This window comes from Panulirus ornatus, chromosome 19 (assembly GCF_036320965.1).
Source record: "Panulirus ornatus isolate Po-2019 chromosome 19, ASM3632096v1, whole genome shotgun sequence".
NCBI lineage: Eukaryota > Metazoa > Arthropoda > Malacostraca > Decapoda > Palinuridae > Panulirus > Panulirus ornatus.
The window spans coordinates 21874884-21900450 of NC_092242.1; the positions used below are offsets into that span (position 1 = coordinate 21874884).

Here is a 25567-nt window from a genome sequence, read left to right on the forward strand (position 1 = left end):
ATTGAGTGATGTGGGTCTAAACATGTAGGAGGGTGAAAGGTGTGCACAGGGTAAAGTGAATTGGAGCAATGTCATATACATTGGCTGACATGCTGTGAGTGGACAGAACCAGGGCGTGTGAGCCTGGTTGTGGATTGCGAGCTGTGGTTTTGGTGGATTACACATGACAGCTAGAGAATGGATGTGAGCAGATACAGCCTTTGTTCATCTTTTCCTGGTGCTTGTTTATTAATGTGAGAAATAGTGACCTAGTATGAAAAAAAGACTGTAATAATTTTCTTGATATTATTAGTATATTCTTTCCCTCTTAGGGTGCCTCTATAATTAGCATGCTTGAGTCTTTCATTGGTCGTGACATACTGAAGGAGGGTCTAAGACTGTACTTAGATTCACATCGGTATGGTAATGCAGCCAGTGATGATTTATGGGAAGCTCTGACAGAGGTTTCAAAGAAACATGGCAATTTGTTAGATATCAAGGTATGTATGTACATAGTTGATTCTATTCTGTAGTAATTGATATTCATTACTTACCCTAATATGTTTGAACATGATAAAGAAATGTATAGTAGTTAAATGGTTTGAGAAACAATAGATGTGATACATTACCTCGGTTTGCTGCCACCTGCATTGTAATTACTCTTTACTTCTATTATTAGTAGCTAATGAGTCAAAAAGCAAATGAACTTTGCTGTAATGTAGAAGTGAAGTAATTCCTAGCACCCACCATAATTATTGAATGAAACATCTATTATTTATATTTATTTATTTTGCTTTGTCGCTGTTTTCCGCTTTAGCGAGGTAGTGCAAGGAAACAGACGAAAGAATGGCCCAACCCACCCACATACACATATGTATACATACACATCCACACATGCAAATATACATACCTATACATCTCAACATATACATATATATGCACACACAGACATATACATATATACACATGCACATAATTCATACTGTCTGCCTTTATTCATTCCCATCGCCACTCCGCCACACATGAAAATAACCACCCCCTCCCCCAAATGTGTGCAAGGTAGCGCTAGGAAAAGACAACAAAGGCCACTTTCGTTCACACTCAGTCTCTAGCTGTCATGTAATAATACACCAAAACCACAGCTCCCTTTCCCCATCCAGGCCCCGCAGAAGTTTCCATGGTTTACCCCAGACGCTTCACATGCCGTGGTTCAATCCATTGACAGCACATCGACCCCGGTATACCACATCGTTCCAATTCACTCTATTCCTTTCACACCTTTCACCCTCCTGCATGTTCAGGCCCCGATCAATCAAAATCTTTTTCACTCCATCTTTCCACCTCCAGTTTGGTCTCCCACTTCTCCTCGTTCCCTCCACCTCTGACACATATATCCACTTGGTCAATCTTTCCTCACTCATTCTCTCCATGTGACCAAACCATTTCAGTACACCCTCTTCTGCTCTCTCAACCACACTCTTTTTTATTACCACACATCTCTCTTACCCTATTATCACTTACTCAGTCAAACCACCTCACACCACATATTGTCCTCAAACATCTCATTTCCAGCACAACTACCCTCCGCACAACTCTATCCATAGCCCACGCCTCGCAACTGTGTTAAATTGTTGGAACCACTATTCCTTCAAACATAACCATTTTTGCTTTCTGAGATAATGTTCTTGACTTCCACACATTCTTCAATTCTCCCAGAACTTTCGCCTCCTACCCCACCCTATGATTCACTTCCGCCTCCATGATTCCATCCGCTGCTAAATCCACTCCCAGATATCTAAAACACTTACCTTCCTCCAGTGCAGAGTGGTGGAGGAATGGGATGTATTTAGGGAAGCAGTGTTGGCTTGCGCAAAAGATGCTTGTGGCATGAGAAGCGTGGGAGGTGGGCAGATTAGAAAAGGTAGTGAGTGGTGGGATGAAGAAGTAAGATTATGAGTGAAAGAGAAGCGAGAGGCATTTGGACGATTTTTGCAGGGAAATAATGCAAATGAGTGGGAGAGGTATAAAAGAAAGAGGCAGGAGGTCAAGAGAAGGGTGTAAGAGGTGAAAAAGAGGGCAAATGAGAGTTGGGGTGAGAGAGTATCATCAAATTTTAGGGTAAGGTTATTTAATGTATGTATGATTCATGGTGAGGTGCCTAAGGATTGGCGGAATGCGTGCATAGTGCCATTGTACAAAGGCAAAGGGGATAAGAGTGAGTGCTCAAATTACAGAGGTATAAGTTTGTTGAGTATTCCTGGGAAATTATATGGGAGGGTATTGATTGAGAGGGTGAAGGCATGTACAGAGCATCAGATTGGGGAAGAGCAGTGTGGTTTCAGAAGTGGTAGAGGATGTGTGGATCAGGTGTTTGCTTTGAAGAATGTATGTGAGAAATACTTAGAAAAACAAATGGATTTGTATGTAGCATTTATGGATCTGGAGAAGGCATATGATAGAGTTGATAGAGATGCTCTGTGGAAGGTATTAAGAATATATGGTGTGGGAGGCAAGTTGTTAGAAGCAGTGAAAAGTTTTTATCGAGGATGTAAGGCATGTGTACGTGTAGGAAGAGAGGAAAGTGATTGGTTCTCAGTGAATGTAGGTTTGCGGCAGGGGTGTGTGATGTCTCCATGGTTGTTTAATTTGTTTATGGATGGGGTTGTTAGGGAGGTGAATGCAAGAGTTTTGGAAAGAGGGGCAAGTATGAAGTCTGTTGGGGATGAGAGAGCTTGGGAAGTGAGTCAGTTGTTGTTCGCTGATGATACAGCGCTGGTGGCTGATTCATGTGAGAAAGTGCAGAAGCTGGTGACTGAGTTTGGTAAAGTGTGTGAAAGAAGAAAGTTAAGAGTAAATGTGAATAAGAGCAAGGTTATTAGGTACAGTAGGGTTGAGGGTCAAGTCAATTGGGAGGTAAGTTTGAATGGAGAAAAACTGGAGGAAGTGAAGTGTTTTAGATATCTGGGAGTGGATCTGGCAGCGGATGGAACCATGGAAGCGGAAGTGGATCATAGGGTGGGGGAGGGGGTGAAAATTCTAGGGGCCTTGAAGAATGTGTGGAAGTCGAGAACATTATCTCGGAAAGCAAAAATGGGTATGTTTGAAGGAATAGTGGTTCCAACAATGTTGTATGGTTGCGAGGCGTGGGCTATGGATAGAGTTGTGCGCAGGAGGATGGATGTGCTGAAAATGAGATGTTTGAGGACAATGTGTGGTGTGAGGTGGTTTGATCGAGTAAGTAACATAAGGGTAAGAGAGATGTGTGGAAATAAAAAGAGCATGGTTGAGAGAGCAGAAGAGGGTGTTTTGAAATGGTTTGGGCACATGGAGAAAATGAGTGAGGAAAGATTGACCAAGAGGATATATGTGTCGGAAGTGGAGGGAACGAGGAGAAGTGGGAGACCAAATTGGAGGTGGAAAGATGGAGTGAAAAAGATTTTGTGTGATCGGGGCCTGAACATGCAGGAGGTGAAAGGAGGGCAAGGAATAGAGTGAATTAGATCGATGTGGTATACTGGGGTTGACGTGCTGTCAGTGGATTGAATCAGGGCATGTGAAGCGTCTGGGGTAAACCATGGAAAGCTGTGTAGGTATGTATATTTGCGCGTGTGGACGTATGTATATACATGTGTATGGGGGTGGGTTGTGCCATTTCTTTCGTCTGTTTCCTTGCGCTACCTCGCAAACGCGGGAGACAGCGACAAAGAAAAAAAAAAAGAAAAAAAAAAGATTTTTTGGAAGGAGGTCAATAAAGTGCATAAGACAAGGGAACAAATGGGAACGTCAGTAAAGGGGGCAAGTGGGGAGGTGATAACAAGTAGTGGTGATGTGAGAAGAAGATGGAGTGAGTATTTTGAAGGTTTGTTGAATGTGTTCGATGATAGAGTGGCAGATATAGCGTGTTTTGGTCGAGGTGGTGTGCAAAGTGAGAGGGTTAGGCAAAATGATTTGATAAACAGAGAAGAGGTAGTAAAAGCTTTGCGGAAGATGAAAGTCGGCAAGGCAGCGGGTTTGGATGGTATTGCAGTGGAATTTGTTAAAAAAGGGGATGACTGTATTGTTGACTTGTTGGTAAGAATATTTGATGTATGTATGACTCATGGTGAGGTGCCTGAGGATTGGCAGAATGCTTGCATAGTGCCCTTGTCCAAAGGCAAAGGGGATAAAAGTGAGTGCTCAAATTACAGAGGTATAAGTTTGTTGAGTATTCCTGGTAAATTATATTGGAGGATATTGATTGAGAGGGTGAAGGCATGTACAGAGCATCAGATTGGGGAAGAGCAGCATGGTTTCAGAAGTGGTAGAGGATGTGTGGATCAGGTGTTTGCTTTGAAGAATATGTGAGAAATACTTAGAAAAGCAAATGAATTTGTATGTAGCATTTATGGATCTGGAGAAGGCATATGATGGAGTTGATAGAGATGCTCTATAGAAAGTATTTAGAATATATGGTGTGGGAGGCAGGTTGTTAGAAGCAGTGAAAAGTTTTTATCTAGGATGTAAGGCATGTGTACATGTAGGAAGAGAGGAAAGTGATTGGTTCTCATTGAATGTAGGTTTGCGGCAGGGGTGTGTGATGTCTCCATGGTTGTTTAATTTGTTTATGGATGGGGTTGTTAGGGAGGTTAATGCAAGAGTTTTGGAAAGAGGGGCAAATATGCAGTCTGTTGGGGATGAGAGAGCTTGGGAAGTGAGTCAGTTGTTGTTCGCTGATGATGCAGCGCTGTTGGCTGATTCATGTAAGAAACTGCAGAAGGTGGTGACTGAGTTTGGTAAAGTGTGTGAAAGAAGAAAGTTAAGAGTGAATGTGAATAAGAGCAAGGTTATTAGGTACAGTAGGGTTGAGGGTCAAGTCAATTGGGAGGTAAGTTTGAATGGCATCTATTATTATTATTATTATTATTATTATTGTTATTATTTATTATATTTATTATACTTTGTTGTCATCTGCCACGTTAGCGAGGTAGCGCAAGGAAACAGACGAAAGAATGGCCCAACCCACCCACATACACATATATCTACATACATGCCCACACTCGCACATATACATACCTATACATCTCAACATATACATATATATACACACACAGACATATACTTATATACGCATGTACATAATTCATACTGTCTGCCCTTATTCATTCCCATCGCCAACCCACCACACATGAAATGACAACATTCTCCCCCCACATGTGCACGAGGTAGCACTAGAAAAAGACAACAAAGGCCACATTCATTCACACAGTCTCTAGCTGTTATGTATAATGCACCGAAAACACAGCTCCCTTTCCACATCCAGGCCCCATAAAACTTTCCATGGCTTACCCCAGACACTTCACATGCCCTGGTTCAATCCATTGACAGCACGTTGACCCCAGTATACCACATCGTTCCAATTCACTCTATTACTTTCATGCCTTTCACCCTCCTGCATGTTCAGGCCCCGATCACTCAAAATCTCTTTCACTCCATCTTTCCACCTCCAGATTGGTCTCCCACTTCTCCTTGTTCCCTCCACCTCTGACGCATATATCGTGTTGGTCAATCTTTCCTCACTCATTCTCTCCATTTGACCAAACCATTTCAAAACATCCTCTTCTGCTCTCTCAACCACACTTTTTGTTACCACACATCTCTCTTACCCTTACATTACTTACTTGATCAAACCACCTCACACCACATATTGTCCTCAAACATCTCATTTCCAGCACATCCACCCTCCTGCGCCCAACTCTATCTATAGCCCATGCCTCGCAACTATATAACATTGTTGGAACCACTATTCCTTCAAGCATACCCAATTTTGCTTACCAAGATAACGTTCTTGACTTCCACACATTTTTCAACGCTCCCAGAACTTTTGCCTCCTCCCCCAGCCTGTGACTCACTTCCACTTCCATGGTTTCATTTGCTGCCAAATGTACTCCCAGATGTCTAAAAAACTTCACATCCTCTGATTTTTCTCCATTCAGACTTACCTCCCAATTGACTTGTCCCTCAACCCTACTGTACCTAATAACCTTGCTCTTATTCACATTTACTCTCAGCTTTCTTCTTTCACACACCTTACCAAACTCAGTCACCAGCTTCTGCAGTTTCTTGCCCGAATCAGCCACCAGCAAACAACAACTGACTCACTTCCCAAGCTCTCTCATCCACAGCAGACTGCATACTTGCCCCTCTTTCCAAAACTCTTCCATTCATGTCCCTAACAACCCCATCCATAAACAAATTAAACAACCATGGACACATCATACACCTCTGCCACAAACCAACATTCACTGAGAACCAATCACTTTCCTTTCTTCCTGCTCGTACACATGCCTTACAACCTCGATAAAAACTTTTCACTGCTTCTAACAACTTACCTCCCACGGCATATATTGTTAATACCTTCCACACAGCACCTCTTTCAACTCTATCATATGCCTTCTCCAGATCCATAAATGCTACATACAAATCCATTTGCTTTTCTAAGTATTTCTCACATACATTCTTCAAAGCAAACATCTGACCCACATATCCTCAACCACTTCTGAAACCACACTGCTCTTCCCCAGTCTGATGCTCTGTACTTGCCTTCACCCTCTAATTCAATACCCTCCCATATGATTTCCCAGGAAAACTCAACAAACTTATACCTCTGTAATTTGAGCACTCCTTTTTATCCCCTTTGCCTTTATACAGTGGCACTATGCATGCATTCCGCCAGTCCTCAGGCACCTCACCATGAGTCATACATACATTAAATAACCTTACCAACCAGTCAACAATACAGTCACCCCCTTTTTTAATAAATTCCACTGCAATACCACCCAAACCTGCTGCCTTGCCGGCTTTCATCTTCCGCAGAGCTTTTACTGCCTCTTCTCTGTTTAACAATCATTCTCTTTAACCCTCTCACTTTGCACACCACCTCAACCAAAACACCCTATATCTGCCACTCTATCATCAAACACATTCAACAAACCTTCAAAATACTCACTCCATTTCCTTCTCACGTCACCAGTACTTGTTATCACCTCCCCATTAGCCCCCTTCACTGATGTTCCCATTTGTTCCCTTGTCTTACACACTTTATTTACGTCCTTCCAAAACATCTTTTTATTCTCCCTAAAATTTAATGATACTCTCTCACCCCAACTCTCATTTGCCCTCTTTTTCACCTCCTGCCCCTTTCTCTTGACCTCTTGCCTCTTTCTTTTATACCTCTCCCAGTCATTGGCATTATTTTCCTACAAAACTCGTCCAAATGCCTCTCTCTTCTCTTTCACTAATAATCTTACTTCTTCATCCCACCACTCACTACCCTCTCTAATCAACCCACCTCCCACGCTTCTCATGCCACAAGCATCTTTTGCACAAGCCATCACTGCTTCCCTAAATACATCCCATTCCTCCCCCATTCCCCTTATTTCCATTGTTCTCACCTTTTTCCATTCTGTACTCAGTCTCTCCTGGTACTTCCTCACACAAGTCTCCTTCCCAAGCTCACTTACTCTCACCACTCTCTTCACCCCAACATTCTCTCTTCTTTTCTGAAAACCTCTACATATCTTCACCTTTGCCTCCACAAGATAATGATCAGACATCCCTTCAGTTGCACCTCAGCACATTAACATCCAAAAGTCTCTCTTTCGCACGCCTATCAATGATCATGTAATCCAATAATGCTCTCTGGCCATCTCTCCTACTTACATAATATACTTATTTATATCTCTCTTTTTAAACCTGATATTCCCAATCATCAGTCCTTTCTCAGCACATAAGTCTACAAGCTCTTCACCATTTCCATTTACAACAGTGGACACCCCATGTACACCAATTATTCCCTCAACTGCCACATTACTCACCTTTGTATTGAAATCACTCATCACTATAACCCAGTCTCGTGCACCAAAACTACTAACACACTCACTCATCTGCTCCCAAAACACTTGCCTCTCATGATCTTTCTTCTCATGCCAAGGTGCATATGCACCAATGATCACCCATCTCCCTCCATCCACTTTCAGTTTTACATATCAATCTCAAGTTTACTTTCTTACCCTCTATCACCTACTCCCACCACTCCTGTTTCAGGAGTAGTGCTACTCCTTCCCTTGCTCTTGTCCTCTCACTAACCCCTGACTTTACTCCCAAGACATTCCCAAACCACTCTTTCCCTTTACCTTTGAGCTTCATTTCACTTAGAGCCAAAACATCCAGGATCCTTTCCTCAAACATACTACCTATCTCTCCTTTTTTTCTCCTCTTTTTACATCCACACACATTTAGACACCCCAATCTGAGCCTTCGAGGAGGATGAGCACTTCCCGCATGACTCCTTCTTCTGTTTCCCCTTTTAGAAAGTTGAAATACAAGGAGGGGATCGTTTCTAGCCCTCCGCTCCAGTCCCCTTTAGTCGCCTTGTACGACACGTTAGGAATGTGTGGGAAGTATTCTTTCTCCCCTATCGCCAGGGATATTAGTGTTATTATTATTATCATTATCATTATCATTATTATTTATATTATTATTATTATTATTATTATTATTATTATTATTATTATTATTATTATATTTTCCTGTGGGGCCTGGATGTGGAAAGGGAGCTGTGGTTTCAGTGCATTATTACATGACAGCTAGAGACTGAGTGTAAACGAATGTGGCCTTTGTTGTCTTTTCCTAGTGCTACCTCACACACATGAGGGGGGAGGGGGAATTTATTTCATATGTGGTGGGGTGGTGATGGGAATGAATAAAGGCAAACAATATGAATTATGTGCATGTGTATATATGTATATGTCTGTGTGTTTATATATATGTATATGTTGAGATATATAGGTATGTATATTTGCGTGTGTGGACGTGTATGTATATACATGTGTATGTGGGTGGGTTAGGCCATTCTTTCGAATGTTTCCTTGCGCTGCCTCACTAATGCGGGAGACAGCGACGAAGCAAAATGAAATATATATTATTATTATTGTTATTATTATTATTATTATTATTATTATTGCATGATAGCTGGAGACTGAGTGTGAGCGAATGGGGCCTTTCTTGTCTTTTCCTGGCGCTGCCTCGCGCACATGAGGGGGGAGGGGGATGTTATTCCGTGTGTGGCGGGGTGGCGATGGGGTGAGTAGGGGCAAACAGTGTGAATTGTGTGCATGTGTGTATATGTGTGTGTCTGTGTGTGTATATATGTGTGTGTACGTTGGGATGTGTGGGTGTGTATGTTTGCGTGTGTGGACGTGTGTGTGTGTGCACATGTGTGGGGGTGGGTTGGGCCATTTCTTTCGTCTGTTTCCTTGCGCTACCTCGCAGGCGCGGTAGACAGCGACAAAGCAAAATAATAATAATATAATAATAATAATTATTATTATTATTATTAATATCCCTGGGGATAGGAGAGAAAGAATACTTCCCACGCATTCCTCACTTGTCGTACAAGGCGACTAAAGGGGACGGGAGCAGGGGGCCAGAAACCCTCCCCTCCTTGTATTTTAACTTTCTAAAAGGGGAAACAGAAGAAGGAGTCACTCGAGGAGTGCTCATCCTCCTCGAAGGCTCACATTGGGGTGTCTAAATGTGTGTGGATGTAACCAAGATGAGAAAAAAGGAGAGATAGGTAGTATGTTTGAGGAAAGAAAGCTGGATGTTTTGGCTCTGAGTGAAACGAAGCTCAAGGGTAAAGGGGAAGAGTGGTTTGGGAATGTCTTGGGAGTAAAGTCAGGGGTTAGTGAGAGGACAAGAGCAAGGGAAGGAGTAGCACTACTCCTGAATCAGGAGTTGTGGGAGTATGTGATAGAGTGTAAGAAAGTAAACTCTAGATTGATATGGGTAAAACTGAAAGTTGATGGAGAGAGATGGGTGATTATTGGTGCATATGCACCTGGGCATGAGAAGAAAGATCATGATAGGCAAGTGTTTTGGGAGCAGCTGAATGAGTGTGCTAGTGGTTTTGGTGCACAAGATCGGGTTATAGTGATGGGTGATTTGAATGCAAAGGTGAGTAATGTGGCAGTTGAGCGAATAATTGGTATACATGGAGTGTTCAGTGTTGTAAATGGGAATGGTGAAGAGCTTGTAGATTTATGTGCTGAAAAAGGACTGATGATTGGGAATACCTGGTTTAAAAAGCGAGATATACATAAGTATACGTATGTAAGTAGGAGAGATGGCCAGAGAGCGTTATTGGATTACGTGTTAATTGATAGACGCACGAAAGAGACTTTTGGATGTTAATTTGCTGAGAGGTGCAACTGGAGGGATGTCTGATCATTATCTTGTGGAGGCGAAGGTGAAGATTTGTGGGGGTTTTCAGAAAAGTAGAGAGAATGGTGGGATGAAGAGAGTGGTGAGAGTAAGTGAGCTTGGGAAGGACACTTGTGTGAGGAAGTACCAGGAGAGACTGAGTGCAGAATGGAAAAAGGTGAGAACAAAGGAGGTAAGGGGAGTGGGGGAGGAATGGGATGTATTTAGGGAAGCAGTGATGGCTTGCGCAAAAGATGCTTGTGGCATGGGAAGCGTGGGAGGTGGGTTGATTAGAAAAGGTAGTGAGTGGTGGGATGAAGAAGTAAGATTATTAGTGAAAGAGATGAGAGAGGCATTTGGACGATTTTTGCAGGGAAAAAATGCCAATGACTGGGAGAGGTATAAAAGAAAGAGGCAGGAGGTCAAGAGAAAGGTGCAAGAGGTGAAAAAGAGGGCAAATGAGAGTTCGGGTGAGAGATTGTCATTAGATTTTAAGGAGAATGAAAAGATGTTTTGGAAGGAGGTAAATAAAGTGCGTAAGACAAGGGAGCAAATGGGAACTTCAGTGAAGGGGGCTAATGGGGAGGTGATAACAAGTAGTGGTGATGTGAGAAGGAGATGGAGTGAGTATTTTGAAGGTTTGTTGAATGTGTTTGATGATAGAGTGGCAGATATAGGGTGTTTTGGTCGAGGTGGTGTGCAAAGTGAGAGGGTTGGGTTAAATGATTTGGTAAATAGCGAAGACGTAGTAAAAGCTTTACGGAAGATGAAAGCCGGCAAGGCAGCAGGTTTGGATGGTATTCCAGTGGAATTTATTAAAAAAGGGGGTGACTGTATTGTTGACTGGTTGGTAAGGTTATTTAATGTATGTATGACTCATGGTGAGGTGCCTGAGGATTGGTGGAATGCTTCCATAGTGCCGTTGTACAAAGGCAAAGGGGATAAGAGTGAGTGCTCAGATTACAGAGGCATAAGTTTGTTGAGTATTCCTGGGAAATTATATGAGAGGGTATTGATTGAGAGGGTGAAGGCATGTACAGAGCATCAGATTGGGGAAGAGCAGTGTGGTTTCAGAAGTGGTAGAGGATGTGTGGATCAGGTGTTTGCTTTGAAGAATGTATGTGAGAAATACTTAGAAAAACAAATGAATTTGTATGTAGCATTTATGTATCTGGAGAAGGCATATGATAGAGGTGATAGAGATGCTGTGTGGAAGGTTTTAAGAATATATGGTGTGGGAGGCAAGTTGTTAGAAGCAGTGAAAAGTTTTTATCGAGGATGTAAGGCATGTGTATGTGTAGGAAGAGAGGAAAGTGATTGGTTCTCAGTGAATGTAGGTTTGCGGCAGGGGTGTGTGATGTCTCCATGGTTGTTTAATTTGTTTATGGATGGGGTTGTTAGGGAGGTGAATGCAAGAGTTTTGGAAAGAGGGGCAAGTATGCAGTCTGTTGGGGATGAGAGAGCTTGGGAAGTGAGTCAGTTGTTGTTCGCTGATGATACAGCGCTGTTTGCTGATTCATGTAAGAAACTGCAGAAGCTGGTGACTGAGTTTGGTAAAGTGTGTGAAAGAAGAAAGTTAAGAGTGAATGTGAATAAGAGCAAGGTTATTAGGTACAGTAGGGTTGAGGGTCAAGTCAATTGGGAGGTAAGTTTGAATGGAGAAAAACTGGAGGAAGTAAAGTGTTTTAGATATCTGGGAGTGGATCTGGCAGCGGATGGAACCATGGAAGCGGAAGTGAATCATAGGGTGGGGAAGGGGGTGAAAATTCTGGGAGCCTTGAAGAATGTTTGGAAGTCGAGAACATTATCTCGGAAAGCAAAGATGGGTATGTTTGAAGGAATAGTGGTTCCAACAATGTTGTATGGTTGCAAGGCGTGGGCTATGGATAGAGTTGTGCGCAGGAGGGTGGATGTGCTGGAAATAAGATGTTTGAGGACAATACGTGGTGTGAAGTGGTTTGATTGAGTAAGTAATGAAAGGGTAAGAGAGATGTGTGGAAAGAAAAAGAGTGTGGTTGAGAGAGCAGAAGAGGGTGTTTTGAAATGGTTTGGTCACATGGAGAGAATGAGTGAGGAAAGATTGACAAAGAGGATATATGTGTCAGAGGTGGAGGGAACGAGGAGAAGTGGGAGACCAAATTGGAGGTGGAAAGATGGAGTGAAAAAGATTTTGAGTGATCGGGGCCTGAACATGCAGGAGGGTGAAAGGCGTGCAAGGAATAGAGTGAATTGGAACGATGTGGTATACCGGGGTCGACTTGCTGTCAATGGATTGAACCAGGGCATGTGAAGCGTCTGGGGTAAACTATGGAAAGTTGTTTGGGGCCTGGATGTGGAAAGGGAGCTGTGGTTTTGGTGCATTATTACATGACAGCTAGAGACTGAGTGTGACCGAATGGGGCATTTGGTGTCTTTTCCTAGCGCTACCTCGCACACATGAGGGGGTTGTTATTCCATGTGTGCCGAGGTGGCGATAGGAACAAATAAATGCAGACAGTATGAGTTATGTACATGTGTATATATGTATATGTCTGTGTGTATGTATAGATATGTGTACATTGAGACGTATAGGTATGTACATTTGCGTGTGTGGACGTGTATTTACATACATGTGTATGTGGGTGGGTTGGGCCATTCTTTCGTCTGTTTCCTTGCGCTACCTCGCTAACGCGGGAGACAGCGACAAAGCAAAATAAATAATGAACATAAATATTATCTTTATTATTATATTTCCCATTTTAGAAAGTTAAAAATACGAGGGGCGGATTTCTGGCCCCCGCTCCCGTCCCCTCTAGTTGCCTTCTACGACATGCGAGGAATGCGTGGGGAGTATCCCCTATCCCCAGGGATAATATATATATTTTTTTTTTTTTTGCTTTGTCGCTGTCTCCAGCGTTTGCAAGGTAGCGCAAGGAAACAGACGAAAGAAATGGCCCAACCCACCCCCATACACATGTATATACATACGTCCACACACGCAAATATACATACCTACACAGCTTTCCATGGTTTACCCCACACGCTTCACATGCCATGATTCAATCCACTGACAGCACGTCAACCCCAGTATACCACATCGATCCAATTCACTCTATTCCTTGCCCTCCTTTCACCCTCCTGCATGTTCAGGCCCCGATCACATAAAATCTTTTTCACTCCATCTTTCCACCTCCAATTTGGTCTCCCACTTCTCCTCGTTCCCTCCACCTCCGACACATATATCCTCTTGGTCAATCTTTCCTCACTCATTCTCTCCATGTGCCCAAACCATTTCAAAACACCCTCTTCTGCTCTCTCATCCACGCTCTTTTTATTTCCACACATCTCTCTTACCCTTACGTTACTTAGTCGATCAAACCACCTCACACCACACATTGTCCTCAAACATCTCATTTCCAGCACATCCAACCTCCTGTGCTCAACTCTATCCATAGCCCACGCCTCGCAACCATACAACATTGTTGGAACCACTATTCCTTCAAACATACCCATTTTTGCTTTCCGAGATAATGTTCTCAACATCCACACATTCTTCAAGGCTCCCAGGATTTTTGCCCCCTTCCCCACCCTATGATCCACTTCCGCTTCCATGGTTCCATCCGCTGCCAGATCCACTCCCAGATATCTAAAACACTTTACTTCCTCCAGTTTTTCTCCATTCAAACTTACCTCCCAATTGACTTGACCCTCAACCCTACTGTACCTAATAACCTTGCTCTTATTCACATTTACTCTTAACTTTCTTCTTTCACACACTTTACCAAACTCAGTCACCAGCTTCTGCAGTTTCTCACATGAATCAGCCACCAGCGCTGTATCATCAGCGAACAACAACTGACTCACTTCCCAAGCTCTCTCATCCCCAACAGACTTCATACTTGCCCCTCTTTCCAAAACTCTTGCATTCACCTCCCTAACAACCCCATCCATAAACAAATTAAACAACCATGGAGACATCACACACCCCTGCCGCAAACCTACATTCACTGAGAATCAATCACTTTCCTCTCTTCCTACACGTACACATGCCTTACATCCTCGATAAAACTTTTCACTGCTTCTAACAACTTGCCTCCCACACCATATATTCTTAATACCTTCCACAGAGCATCTCTATCACCTCTATCATATGCCTTCTCCAGATCCATAAATGCTACATACAGATCCATTTGCTTTTCTAAGTATTTCTCACATACATTCTTCAAAGCAAACACCTGATCCACACATCCTCTACCACTTCTGAAACCACACTGCTCTTCCCCAATCTGATGCTCTGTACATGCCTTCACCCTCTCAATCAATACCCTCCCATATGATTTACCAGGAATACTCAACAAACTTATACCTCTGTAATTTGAGCACTCACTATTATCCCCTTTGCCTTTGTACAATGGCACTATGCACGCATTCCGCCAATCCTCAGGCACCTCACCATGAGTCATACATACATTAAATAACCTTACCAACCAGTCAATAATACAGTCACCCCCTTTTTTAATGAATTCCACTGCAATACCATCCAAACATGCTGCCTTGCCGGCTTTCATCTTCCGCAAAGCTTTTACTACCTCTTCTCTGTTTACCAAATCATTTTCCCTAACCCTCTCACTTTGCACACCACCTCGACCAAAACACCCTATATCTGCAACTCTATCATCAAACACATTCAACAAACCTTCAAAATACTCACTCCATCTCCTTCCCACATCACCACTACTTGTTATCACCTCCCCATTAGCGCCCTTCACTGAAGTTCCCATTTGCTCCCTTGTCTTACGCACTTTATTTACCTCCTTCCAGAACATCTTTTTATTCTCCCTAAAATTTAATGATACTCTCTCACCCCAACTCTCATTTGCCCTCTTTTTCACCTCTTGCACCTTTCTCTTGACCTCCTGTCTCTTTCTTTTATACATCTCCCACTCAATTGCATTTTTTCCCTGCAAAAATCGTCCAAATGCCTCTTTCTTCTCTTTCACTAATAATCTTACTTCTTCATCCCACCACTCACTACCCTTTCTAATCAAGCCACCTCCCACTCTTCTCATGCCACAAACATCTTTTGCGCAATCCATCACTGATTCCCTAAATACATCCCATTCCTCCCCCACTCCCCTTACTTCCATTGTTCTCACCTTTTTCCATTCTGTACTCAGTCTCTCCTGGTACTTCCTCACACAAGTGTCCTTCCCAAGCTCACTTACTCTCACCACCCTCTTCACCCCAACATTCACTCTTCTTTTCTGAAAACCCATACAAATCTTCACCTTAGCCTCCACAAGATAATGATCAGACATCCCTCCAGTTGCACCTCTCAGCACATTAACATCCAGAAGTCTCTCTTTCGCGTACCTGTCAATTAACACGTAATCCAATAACGCTCTCTGGCCATCTCTCCTACTTACATACTTACACACGCATTCCTCGCGTGTTGTAGAAGGTGACTAGAAGGGACGGGAGCGGGGGGCCAGAAATTCTCCCCTCCTTGTATTTTTTAACTTTCTAAAATGGGAAACAGAAGAAGGAGTCACGCGGGAAGTGTTCATCCTCCTCGAAGGCTTAGCTGGGGTGTGTAAATGTGTGTGGATGTAACCAAGATGTGAAAAAAGGAGAGATAGGTGGTATATTTGAGGAAAGGAACCTGGATGTTTTGGCTCTGAGTGAAACGAAGCTCAAGGGTAAAGGGGAAGAGTGGTTTGGGAATGTCTTGGGAGTAAAGTCAGGGGTTAGTGAGAGGACAAGAGCAAGGGTAGGAGTAGCAGTACTCCTGAAACAGGAGTTGTGGGAGTATGTGATAGAATGTAAGAAAGTTGATGGAGAGAGATGGGTGATTATTGGTGCATATGCACCTGGGCATGAGAAGAAAGATCATGAGAGGCAAGTGTTTTGGGAGCAGCTGAATGAGTGTGTTAGTGGTTTTGATGCATGAGACCGGGTTATAGTGATGGGTGATTTGAATGCAAAGGTGAGTAATGTGGCAGTTGAGGGAATAATTGGTATACATGGGGTGTTCAGTGTTGTAAATGGAAATGGTGAAGAGCTTTTAGATTTATGTGCTGAAAAAGACTGGTGATTGGGAATACCTGGTTTAGAATATATATATATATATATTTTTTTTTTTTTTTTTTTTTAATACTTTGTCGCTGTCTCCCGCGTTTGCGAGGTAGCGCAAGGAAACAGACGAAAGAAATGGCCCAACCCCCCCCCCCATACACATGTACATACACACGTCCACACACGCAAATATACATACCTACACAGCTTTCTATGGTTTACCCCAGACGCTTCACATGCCTTGCTTCAATCCACTGACAGCACGTCAACCCCTGTATACCACATGACTCCAATTCACTCTATTTCTTGCCCTCCTTTCACCCTCCTGCATGTTCAGGCCCCGATCACACAAAATCTTTTTCACTCCATCTTTCCACCTCCAATTTGGTCTCCCTCTTCTCCTCGTTCCCTCCACCTCCGACACATATATCCTCTTGGTCAATCTCTCCTCACTCATTCTCTCCATGTGCCCAAACCATTTCAAAACACCCTCTTCTGCTCTCTCAACCACGCTCTTTTTATTTCCACACATCTCTCTTACCCTTACGTTACTTACTCGATCAAACCACCTCACACCACACATTGTCCTCAAACATCTCATTTCCAGCACATCCATCCTCCTGCGCACATCTCTATCCATAGCCCACGCCTCGCAACCATACAACATTGTTGGAACCACTATTCCCTCAAACATACCCATTTTTGCTTTCCGAGATAATGTTCTCGACTTCCACACATTTTTCAAGGCTCCCAAAATTTTCGCCCCCTCCCCCACCCTATGATCCACTTCCGCTTCCATGGTTCCATCCGCTGACAGATCCACTCCCAGATATCTAAAACACTTCACTTCCTCCAGTTTTTCTCCATTCAAACTCACCTCCCAATTGACTTGACCCTCACCCCTACTGTACCTAATAACCTTGCTCTTATTCACATTTACTCTCAACTTTCTTCTTCCACACACTTTACCAAACTCAGTCACCAGCTTCTGCAGTTTCTCACATGAATCAGCCACCAGCGCTGTATCATCAGCGAACAACAACTGACTCACTTCCCAAGCTCTCTCATCCGCAACAGACTTCATACTTGCCCCTCTTTCCAGGACTCTTGCATTTACCTCCCTTACAACCCCATCCATAAACAAATTAAACAACCATGGAGACATCACACACCCCTGCCGCAAACCTACATTCACTGAGAACCAATCACTTTCCTCTCTTCCTACACGTACACATGCCTTACATCCTCGATAAAAACTTTTCACTGCTTCTAACAACTTGCCTCCCACACCATATATTCTTAATACCTTCCACAGAGCATCTCTATCAACTCTATCATATGCCTTCTCCAGATCCATAAATGCTACATACAAATCCATTTGCTTTTCTAAGTATTTCTCACATACATTCTTCAAAGCAAACACCTGATCCACACATCCTCTACCACTTCTGAAACCGCACTGCTCTTCCCCAATCTGATGCTCTGTACATGCCTTCACCCTCTCAATCAATACCCTCGCATATAATTTACCAGGAATACTCAACAAACTTATACCTCTGTAATTTGAGCACTCACTCTTATCCCCTTTGCCTTTGTACAATGGCACTATGCACGCATTCCGCCAATCCTCAGGCACCTCACCATGAGTCATACATACATTAAATAACCTTACCAACCAGTCAACAATACAGTCACCCCCTTTCTTAATAAATTCCACTGCAATACCATCCAAACCTGCTGCCTTGCCGGCTTTCATCTTCCGCAAAGCTTTTACTACCTCTTCTCTGTTTACCAAATCATTTTCCCTAACCCTCTCACTTTGCACACCACCTCGACCAAAACACCCTATATCTGCCACTCTGTCATCAGACACATTCAACAAACCTTCAAAATACTCATTCCATCTCCTTCTCACATCACCGCTACTTGTTATCACCTCCCCATTTACGCCCTTCACTGAAGTTCCCATTTGCTCCCTTGTCTTACGCACCCTATTTACCTCCTTCCAGAACATCTTTTTATTCTCCCTAAAATTTACTGATAGTCTCTCACCCCAACTCTCATTTGCCCTTTTTTTCACCTCTTGCACCTTTCTCTTGACCTCCTGTCTCTTTCTTTTATACTTCTCCCACTCAATTGCATTTTTTCCCTGCAAAAATCGTCCAAATGCCTCTCTCTTCTCTTTCACTAATACTCTTACTTCTTCATCCCACCACTCACTACCCTTTCTAAACAGCCCACCTCCCACTCTTCTCATGCCACAAGCATCTTTTGCGCAATCCATCACTGATTCCCTAAATACATCCCATTCCTCCCCCACTCCCCTTACTTCCATTGTTCTCACCTTTTTCCATTCTGTACACAGTCTCTCCTGGTACTTCCCCACACAGGTCTCCTTCCCAAGCTCACTTACTCTCACCACCTTCTTCACCCCAACATTCACTCCTCTTTTCTGAAAACCCATACTAATCTTCACCTTAGCCTCCACAAGATAATGATCAGACATCCCTCCAGTTGCACCTCTCAGCACATTAACATCCAAAAGTCTCTCTTTCGCACGCCTGTCAATTAACACGTAATCCAATAACGCTCTCTGGCCATCTCTCCTACTTACATAAGTATACTTATGTATATCTCGCTTTTTAAAGCAGGTATTCCCAATCACCAGTCCTTTTTCAGCACATAAATCTACAAGCTCTTCACCATTTCCATTTACAACACTGAACACCCCATGCATACCAATTATTCCCTCAACTGCCACATTACTCACCTTTGCATTCAAATCACCCATCACTATAACCCGGTCTCGTGCATCAAAACCGCTAACACACTCATTTAGCTGCTCCCAAAACACTTGCCTCTCATGATCTTTCTTCTCATGCCCAGGTGCATATGCACCAATAATCACCCACCTCTCTCCATCAACTTTCAATTTTACCCATATTAATCGAGAATTTACTTTCTTACATTCTATCACATACTCCCACAACTCCTGTTTCAGGAGTATTGCTACTCCTTCCCTTGCTCTTGTCCTCTCACTAACCCCTGACTTCACTCCCCAGACATATATATATATATATATATATTTTTTTTTTTTTTTCAAACTATTCGCCATTTCCCGCATTAGCGAGGTAGCGTTAAGAACAGAGGACTGGGCCTTTGAGGGAATACCCTCACCTGGCCCAATTCTCTGTTCCTTCTTTTGAAAAAAAAAAAAAAAAAAAAAAAAAAAAAAAACGAGAGGGGAGGATTTCCAGCCTCCCGCTCCCTCCCCTTTTAGTCGCCTTCTACGACACGCAGGGAATACGTGGGAAGTATTCTTAATCCCCTATCCCCAGGGATATATATATATATATATATATATATATATATATATATATATATATATATATATATATATATATATACACACACACATACATATGCACATATACACACATACACACACACACACATATATTTTTTTTTTTTTTACTTTGTCGCTGTCTCCCGCGTTTGCGAGGTAGCGCAAGGAAACAGACGAAAGAAATGGCCCAACCCACCCCCATACACATATATATACATACGTCTACACACGCAAATATACATACCTACACAGCTTTCCATGGTTTACCCCAGACGCTTCACATGCCTTGATTCAATCCACTGACAGCATGTCAACCCCGGTGTACCACGTCGCTTCAACTCACTCTATTCCTTGGCCTCCTTTCACCCTCCTGCATGTTCAGGCCCCGATCACACAAAATCTTTTTCTCTCCATATACACATATGAAAAATGTAAGAAATAATTAGAAAACTGAAACTTCTAGCTTGAAATGAAATGAAAAATGAATGTCACGTAATGGTTCAACCTCTGGCTATGGAAAAGATAAATGAATAATTTATTTACACAAACGTCAATAGTAGTTTTCATCAATTTGACCACTGTATCATACTGCCTGGTTCACTTCTCTTATCATGAAACAGGAATATTGGCTTATGATGTTTCTCAATTGTCTTCATTACACAAAGTACAACCATATCTTGGATACATGAGGGTAGGTAGTTGGTCATCCGCCATAATAAAGCCTTGACAGACCAAGAGTTTTGGAAAGAGGGGCACGTATGAAGTCTGTTGTGGATGAGAGAGCTTGGGATGTGAGTCAGTTGTTGTTCGCTGATGATACACTGCTGGTGGCTGATTCATGTGAGAAACTGCAGAAGCTGGTGACTGAGTTTGGTAAAGTGTGTGAAAGAAGAAAGTTAAGAGTAAATGTGAATAAGAGCAAGGTTATTAGGTACAGTAGGGTTGAGGGTCAAGTCAATTGGGAGGTAAGTTTGAATGGAGAAAAACTGGAGGAAGTAAAGTGTTTTAGATATCTGGGAGTGGATCTGGCAGCGGATGGAAACATGGAAGCGGAAGTGAATCATAGGATGGGGGAGGGAGCAAAAATCCTGGGAGCCTTGAAGAATGTTTGGAAGTCGAGAACATCATCTCGGAAAGCAAAAATGGGTATGTTTGAAGGAATAGTGGTTCCAACAATGTTGTATGGTTGCGAGGCGTGGGCTATGGATAGAGGTATGCGCAGGAGGGTGGATGTGCTGAAAATGAGATGTTTGAGGACAATGTGTGGTGTGAGGTGGTTTGATCGAGTAAGTAATGTAAGGGTAAGAGAGATGTGTGGAAATAAAAAGAGCGTGGTTGAGAGAGCAGAAGAGGGTGTTTTGAAATGGTTTGGGCACATGGAGAGAATGAGTGAGGAAAGATTGACCAAGAGGATATATGTGTCGGAGGTGGAGGGAACGAGGAGAAGTGGGAGACCAAATTGGAGGTGGAAAGATGGAGTGAAAAAGATTTTGTGTGATTGGGGCCTGAACATGCAGGAGGGTGAAAGGCGGGCAAGGAATAGAGTGAATTGGAACGATATGGTATACCGGGGTTGACGTGCTGTCAGTGGATTGAATCAGGGCATGTGAAGCGTCTGGGGTAAACCATGGAAAGTTGTGTGATGCCTGGATATGGAAAGGGAGCTGTGGTTTCGGGCATTATTGCATGACAGCTGGAGACTGAGTGTGAACGAATGGGGCCTTTGCTGTCTTTTCCTACTGCTACCTCGCACACATGAGGGTGGAGGGGGATGGTATTCCATGTGTGGCGAGGTGGCGATGGGAATGAATAGGGGCAGACAGTGTGAATTGTGTGCATGGGTTTATATGTTTGTGTCTGTGTGTGTATATATATATGTACATTGAGATGTATAGGTATGCATATTTGCGTGTGTCGGCGTGTTTGTGTGTACATTGTGTATGGGGGTGGGTTGGGCCATTTCTTTCGTCTGTTTCCTTGCGCTACCTCGCAAACGTGGGAGACAGCGACAAAGCAAAAAAAAAAAAAAATTATTATATATTTATTATACTGTGTCACTGTCTCCACTGTTAGCAAGGTAGTGCAAAGAAACAGACAAAAGAATGGCCCAACCCACCCACATACACATGTATATACATGCACGTCCACACATGCACATATATATACTTATACATTTTAACGTATACATATATATGCATACACAGACACATACATATATACACATGCACGTGATTCATACTTGCTGCCTTTATTTATTCCTGTTGCCACTCTGTCACACATGAAATAGCATTCCCCCCTCCCCTGCGAGGTAGCGCTAGGAAAGTACAAAAGGCCACATTCTTTCACACTCAGTCTCTAGCTGTCATGTGTAATGCACTGAAACCACCGTTTCCTTTCCACATATATATTTTATTATTATTATTATACTTTGTGGCTGTCTCCCGCGTTAGCGAGGTAGTGCAAGGAAACAGACGAAAAAATGGCCCAACCCACCCACATACACTGTGTGCACATTATCATTATTATTATCATTATTATTATTTCTTTCTTTCTTTCATACTATTCGCCATTTCCCGCGTCAGCGAGGTAGCGTTAAGAACAGAGGACTGGGCCTCTGAGGAAACATCCTCATCCAGCCCCCTTCTCTGTTCCTTCCTTTGAAAAAAAAAAAAAAAAAAAAAATTATAAATTATATTATATTATATTATATTATATTATGATTATATTATATCAAAATTATATTATAATTATTATTATTAATCATAATTATTATTATATTAGTATTTTTATTGCTATTATCGTTTTATCCCTGGAGATGGGGGAGAAAGACTACTACCCATGCATTCCTTGTATATCATAGAAGGCAACTAAGAGGGGCAGGAGTGGGTGGCTAGAAATCCTCTCTTACTGTATTGCTTTCCAAAAGAACGGAGCAAGGAGTCATGTGAGGGTTTTTGCTACTAGGGCACTATCATCTGTTCTTGAGTGAGGAAGCATTGACAAAGAGGGCATATGTGTCAGAGGTGGAGGGAACAAGGAGAAGCAGAAGACCAAATTGGAGGTGGAAGGATGGAATGAAAAAAGATTGTGAGTGACTAGGGCCTAAACATGCAGGAGGGTGAGAGGCATGCTAGAAATAGAGTGAATTGGAACGATGTGGTGTACTGGGGACAACGTGCTGTCAGTGGACCGAACCAGGGCATGTGAAACATCTGGGGTAAACCATGGAAAGGTCTGTGGATAGGCAGCTGTGGTTTCAGTGTATTACACATGACAGCTAGAAAATGAGTGTGAACTAATGTATCCTTTTTTTGTTTATTTTCTTGGCACTGCCTTGCTGACTCAGGAAACGGTGATCAAATATGATCAGTAGTTAGATAGATAGATAAATAGAATAGCAAAAGGCAAGAGCAAATGAGGTAAGGAGAGTGAGTGAGGAATGGGATGTATTTAGGGAAGCATGTGTAAAAGATGCATGTGGCGTGAGAAAGGTGGGAGGTGGGCAGATTAGAAAGGGTCGTAAGTGGTGAGATGAAGTAAAGTTGTTAATGAAAAAGAAAAGGGAGGCATTTGGATGATACTTGCAAGGAAGGAGTGCAAATGACTAGGAGATGTATAGAAGAGAGCAGCAGGAGGTCAAGAGGAAAGTGCAAGGGTTCAAGAAGATGGCAAATAAGAATTGAGGTGAGAGAATATCATTAAACCTTTAGGAGAATAGAAAGATATTCTGGAAAGAGGTAAATAACATGCGTAAACCAAGAGAACAAATGGGAACATCAGTGAAGGGAGCAAGGGGGGGATGTGATAACAGATAGTGATGAAGTGAGGAGATGGAGTGAGTATTTTGGAGGTTTGTTGAATATGTTTGATGATAGAGTGGCAATTATAGGGTGTTTTGGTTGGGGTGGTGTTCACAGAGAGTTAGGGAGAATGGATGGTAAAGAGAGAAGAGGTAATGAAAGCTTTGCGGAAGACGAAATCTGGCAAGGTGGCGGGTTAGGATGGTATTGCAGTTGAATTTATTAAGAAAATGGGGTGACTGTGTTGTTGATTTGTTGGTAAGGATATTCATTATATGTATGGATCATGGTGAGGTACCTGAGGATTGGCAGAATGCATGCATAGTGCCATTGTGCAAAGGTAAAGGGGATTAAAGTGAGGGTTGAAACTATAGAGACATGAGTTTATTGAGTATCCCTGGGAAATTGTGTGGGAGGGTATTGATTGAGAAAGTGAAGGCATGTACAGAGCATCAGATTAGGGAGGAGCATTGTGTTTCGGAAGTGGTAGAGGATGTGTGGATTAGGTGTTTGCTTTGAAGAATGCATGTAAGAAACACTTAGAAAAACAGATGGATTTGTATGTAGTGTTTATGGATCTGGAGAAGACATATGATAGGGTTGATAGAGATGCTTTGTGGAAGGTATTAAGAGTATATGGTGTGGGAGGTAAGTTGCTAGAAGCAGTGAAAAGTTCTTACCAAGGGTGTAAGGCATGTGTACAAGTAGGAAGAGAGGAAAATAATGGGTTCCCAGTGAAGGTCAGTCTGCAGCAGGGTTGTTTGATGTCCCCATGGTTGTTTAATTTGTTTATGGATGGGTTGGTTAGGGAGATAAAGGGAAGAGTTTTGGAGGGGCAAGTATCCAGTCTGCTGGGGATGAGAGAGCCTGGAAAGTGATTCAGTTGTTGTTCACTGATGATACAGCACTGGTAATTGATGTGAGAGACTGCAGAAGTTGATAACTGAGTTTAGAAAAATGTGTGAAAGGAGAAAGTTGAGAGTAAATGTAAATAAGAGTAATGTTATTAGGTTCAGTATGGTTGGGGGACAGGTTAGTTGGGATGTAAGTTTGAATGGAGAAAAATTGGAGGAAGTGAAGTGTTTTAGATATCTAGGAGTGGGTTTGGCAGGGAATGGAACCTTGGAAGCAGAAGTGAGTCATGGGGTGGAGGAGGGGGCAAAGGTTCTGGGAGTGATGAAGAATGTGTGGAATGAGAGAACATTATCCCGGAGAGCAAAAATGGGTATGTTTGAAGGAATGGTAGTTCCAACAATATTATATGGTTGTGAAACATGGGGTATAGATAGGGTTGTACGGAGATGGGTGGATGTGTTGGAAATGAAATGTTTAAGGACATTATTTGGTGTTAGGTGGTTTGATCGAGTAAGTAATGAAAGGGTAAGAGAGATGTGTGGAAATAAAAAGAGTGTAATTGAGAGAGCAGAAGAGGGTGTATTGAAATGGTTTGCACATATGGAAGGAATGAGTGAGGAAAGACTGACAAAGAGGATATATGTGTCAGAGATGGAGGGAAAAAGGAGAAGCAGGAGACCAAATTAGAGGTGGAAGGATGGAGTGAAAAAAGATTTTGAGCAATCGGGGCCTGAACATACAGGAGAGTGAGAGGAGTGCAAGGAATAGAGTGAATTGAAATGATATGTTATACTGGGGTCGACGTGCTGTCAGTGGACCAAACCAAGGCATGTGAAATCTCTGGGGTAAACCATGGACAAGTGTGTGGGGCTTGGATGTGGATAGGGAGCTGTGGTTTTTGTGCACTACATATGACAGCTAGAGACTGAGTGTGAACGAATTTTGCCTTTTTTGTCTGTTTTCCTGGCGCTACCTCACTGAAGCAGGGGATAGCAATGCTGTTTCCTGTGGATGAGGTAGCGCCAGGAATGGATGAAGGCAAGCATGAATATGTACATGTTTATATATTGGAAAGGATCACAATTTTATGCATGATCAAGTATATTCCTATGAGTCCACGGGGAAAATGAGACATGATAAGTTCCCAAGTGCACTTTCATGTAATAATCACATCATCAGGGGAGACATGAGAGAAATATATCGGTTGATATACAACGAAGAAACATAGCTAGGACGCCATTTGGTAAACATGCGATTGTCCAAGACAGACAACGAGCATATCATAAACTTATTA

The 25567-nt window shown here is 42.6% G+C and overlaps 1 protein-coding gene across 1 annotated transcript in view; it reads left to right on the plus strand.

Moving 5' to 3' along the window:
• LOC139755679 (endoplasmic reticulum aminopeptidase 1-like) overlaps positions 1-25567 on the plus strand; it is a 383172-nt gene that overhangs the window by 119903 nt on the left and 237702 nt on the right. Inside the window, exon 10 of the mRNA XM_071674326.1 lies at positions 312-479. Within this exon, the coding sequence (XP_071530427.1) occupies positions 312-479 (168 nt within the window). The remainder of the gene's footprint in view (positions 1-311; positions 480-25567) is intronic.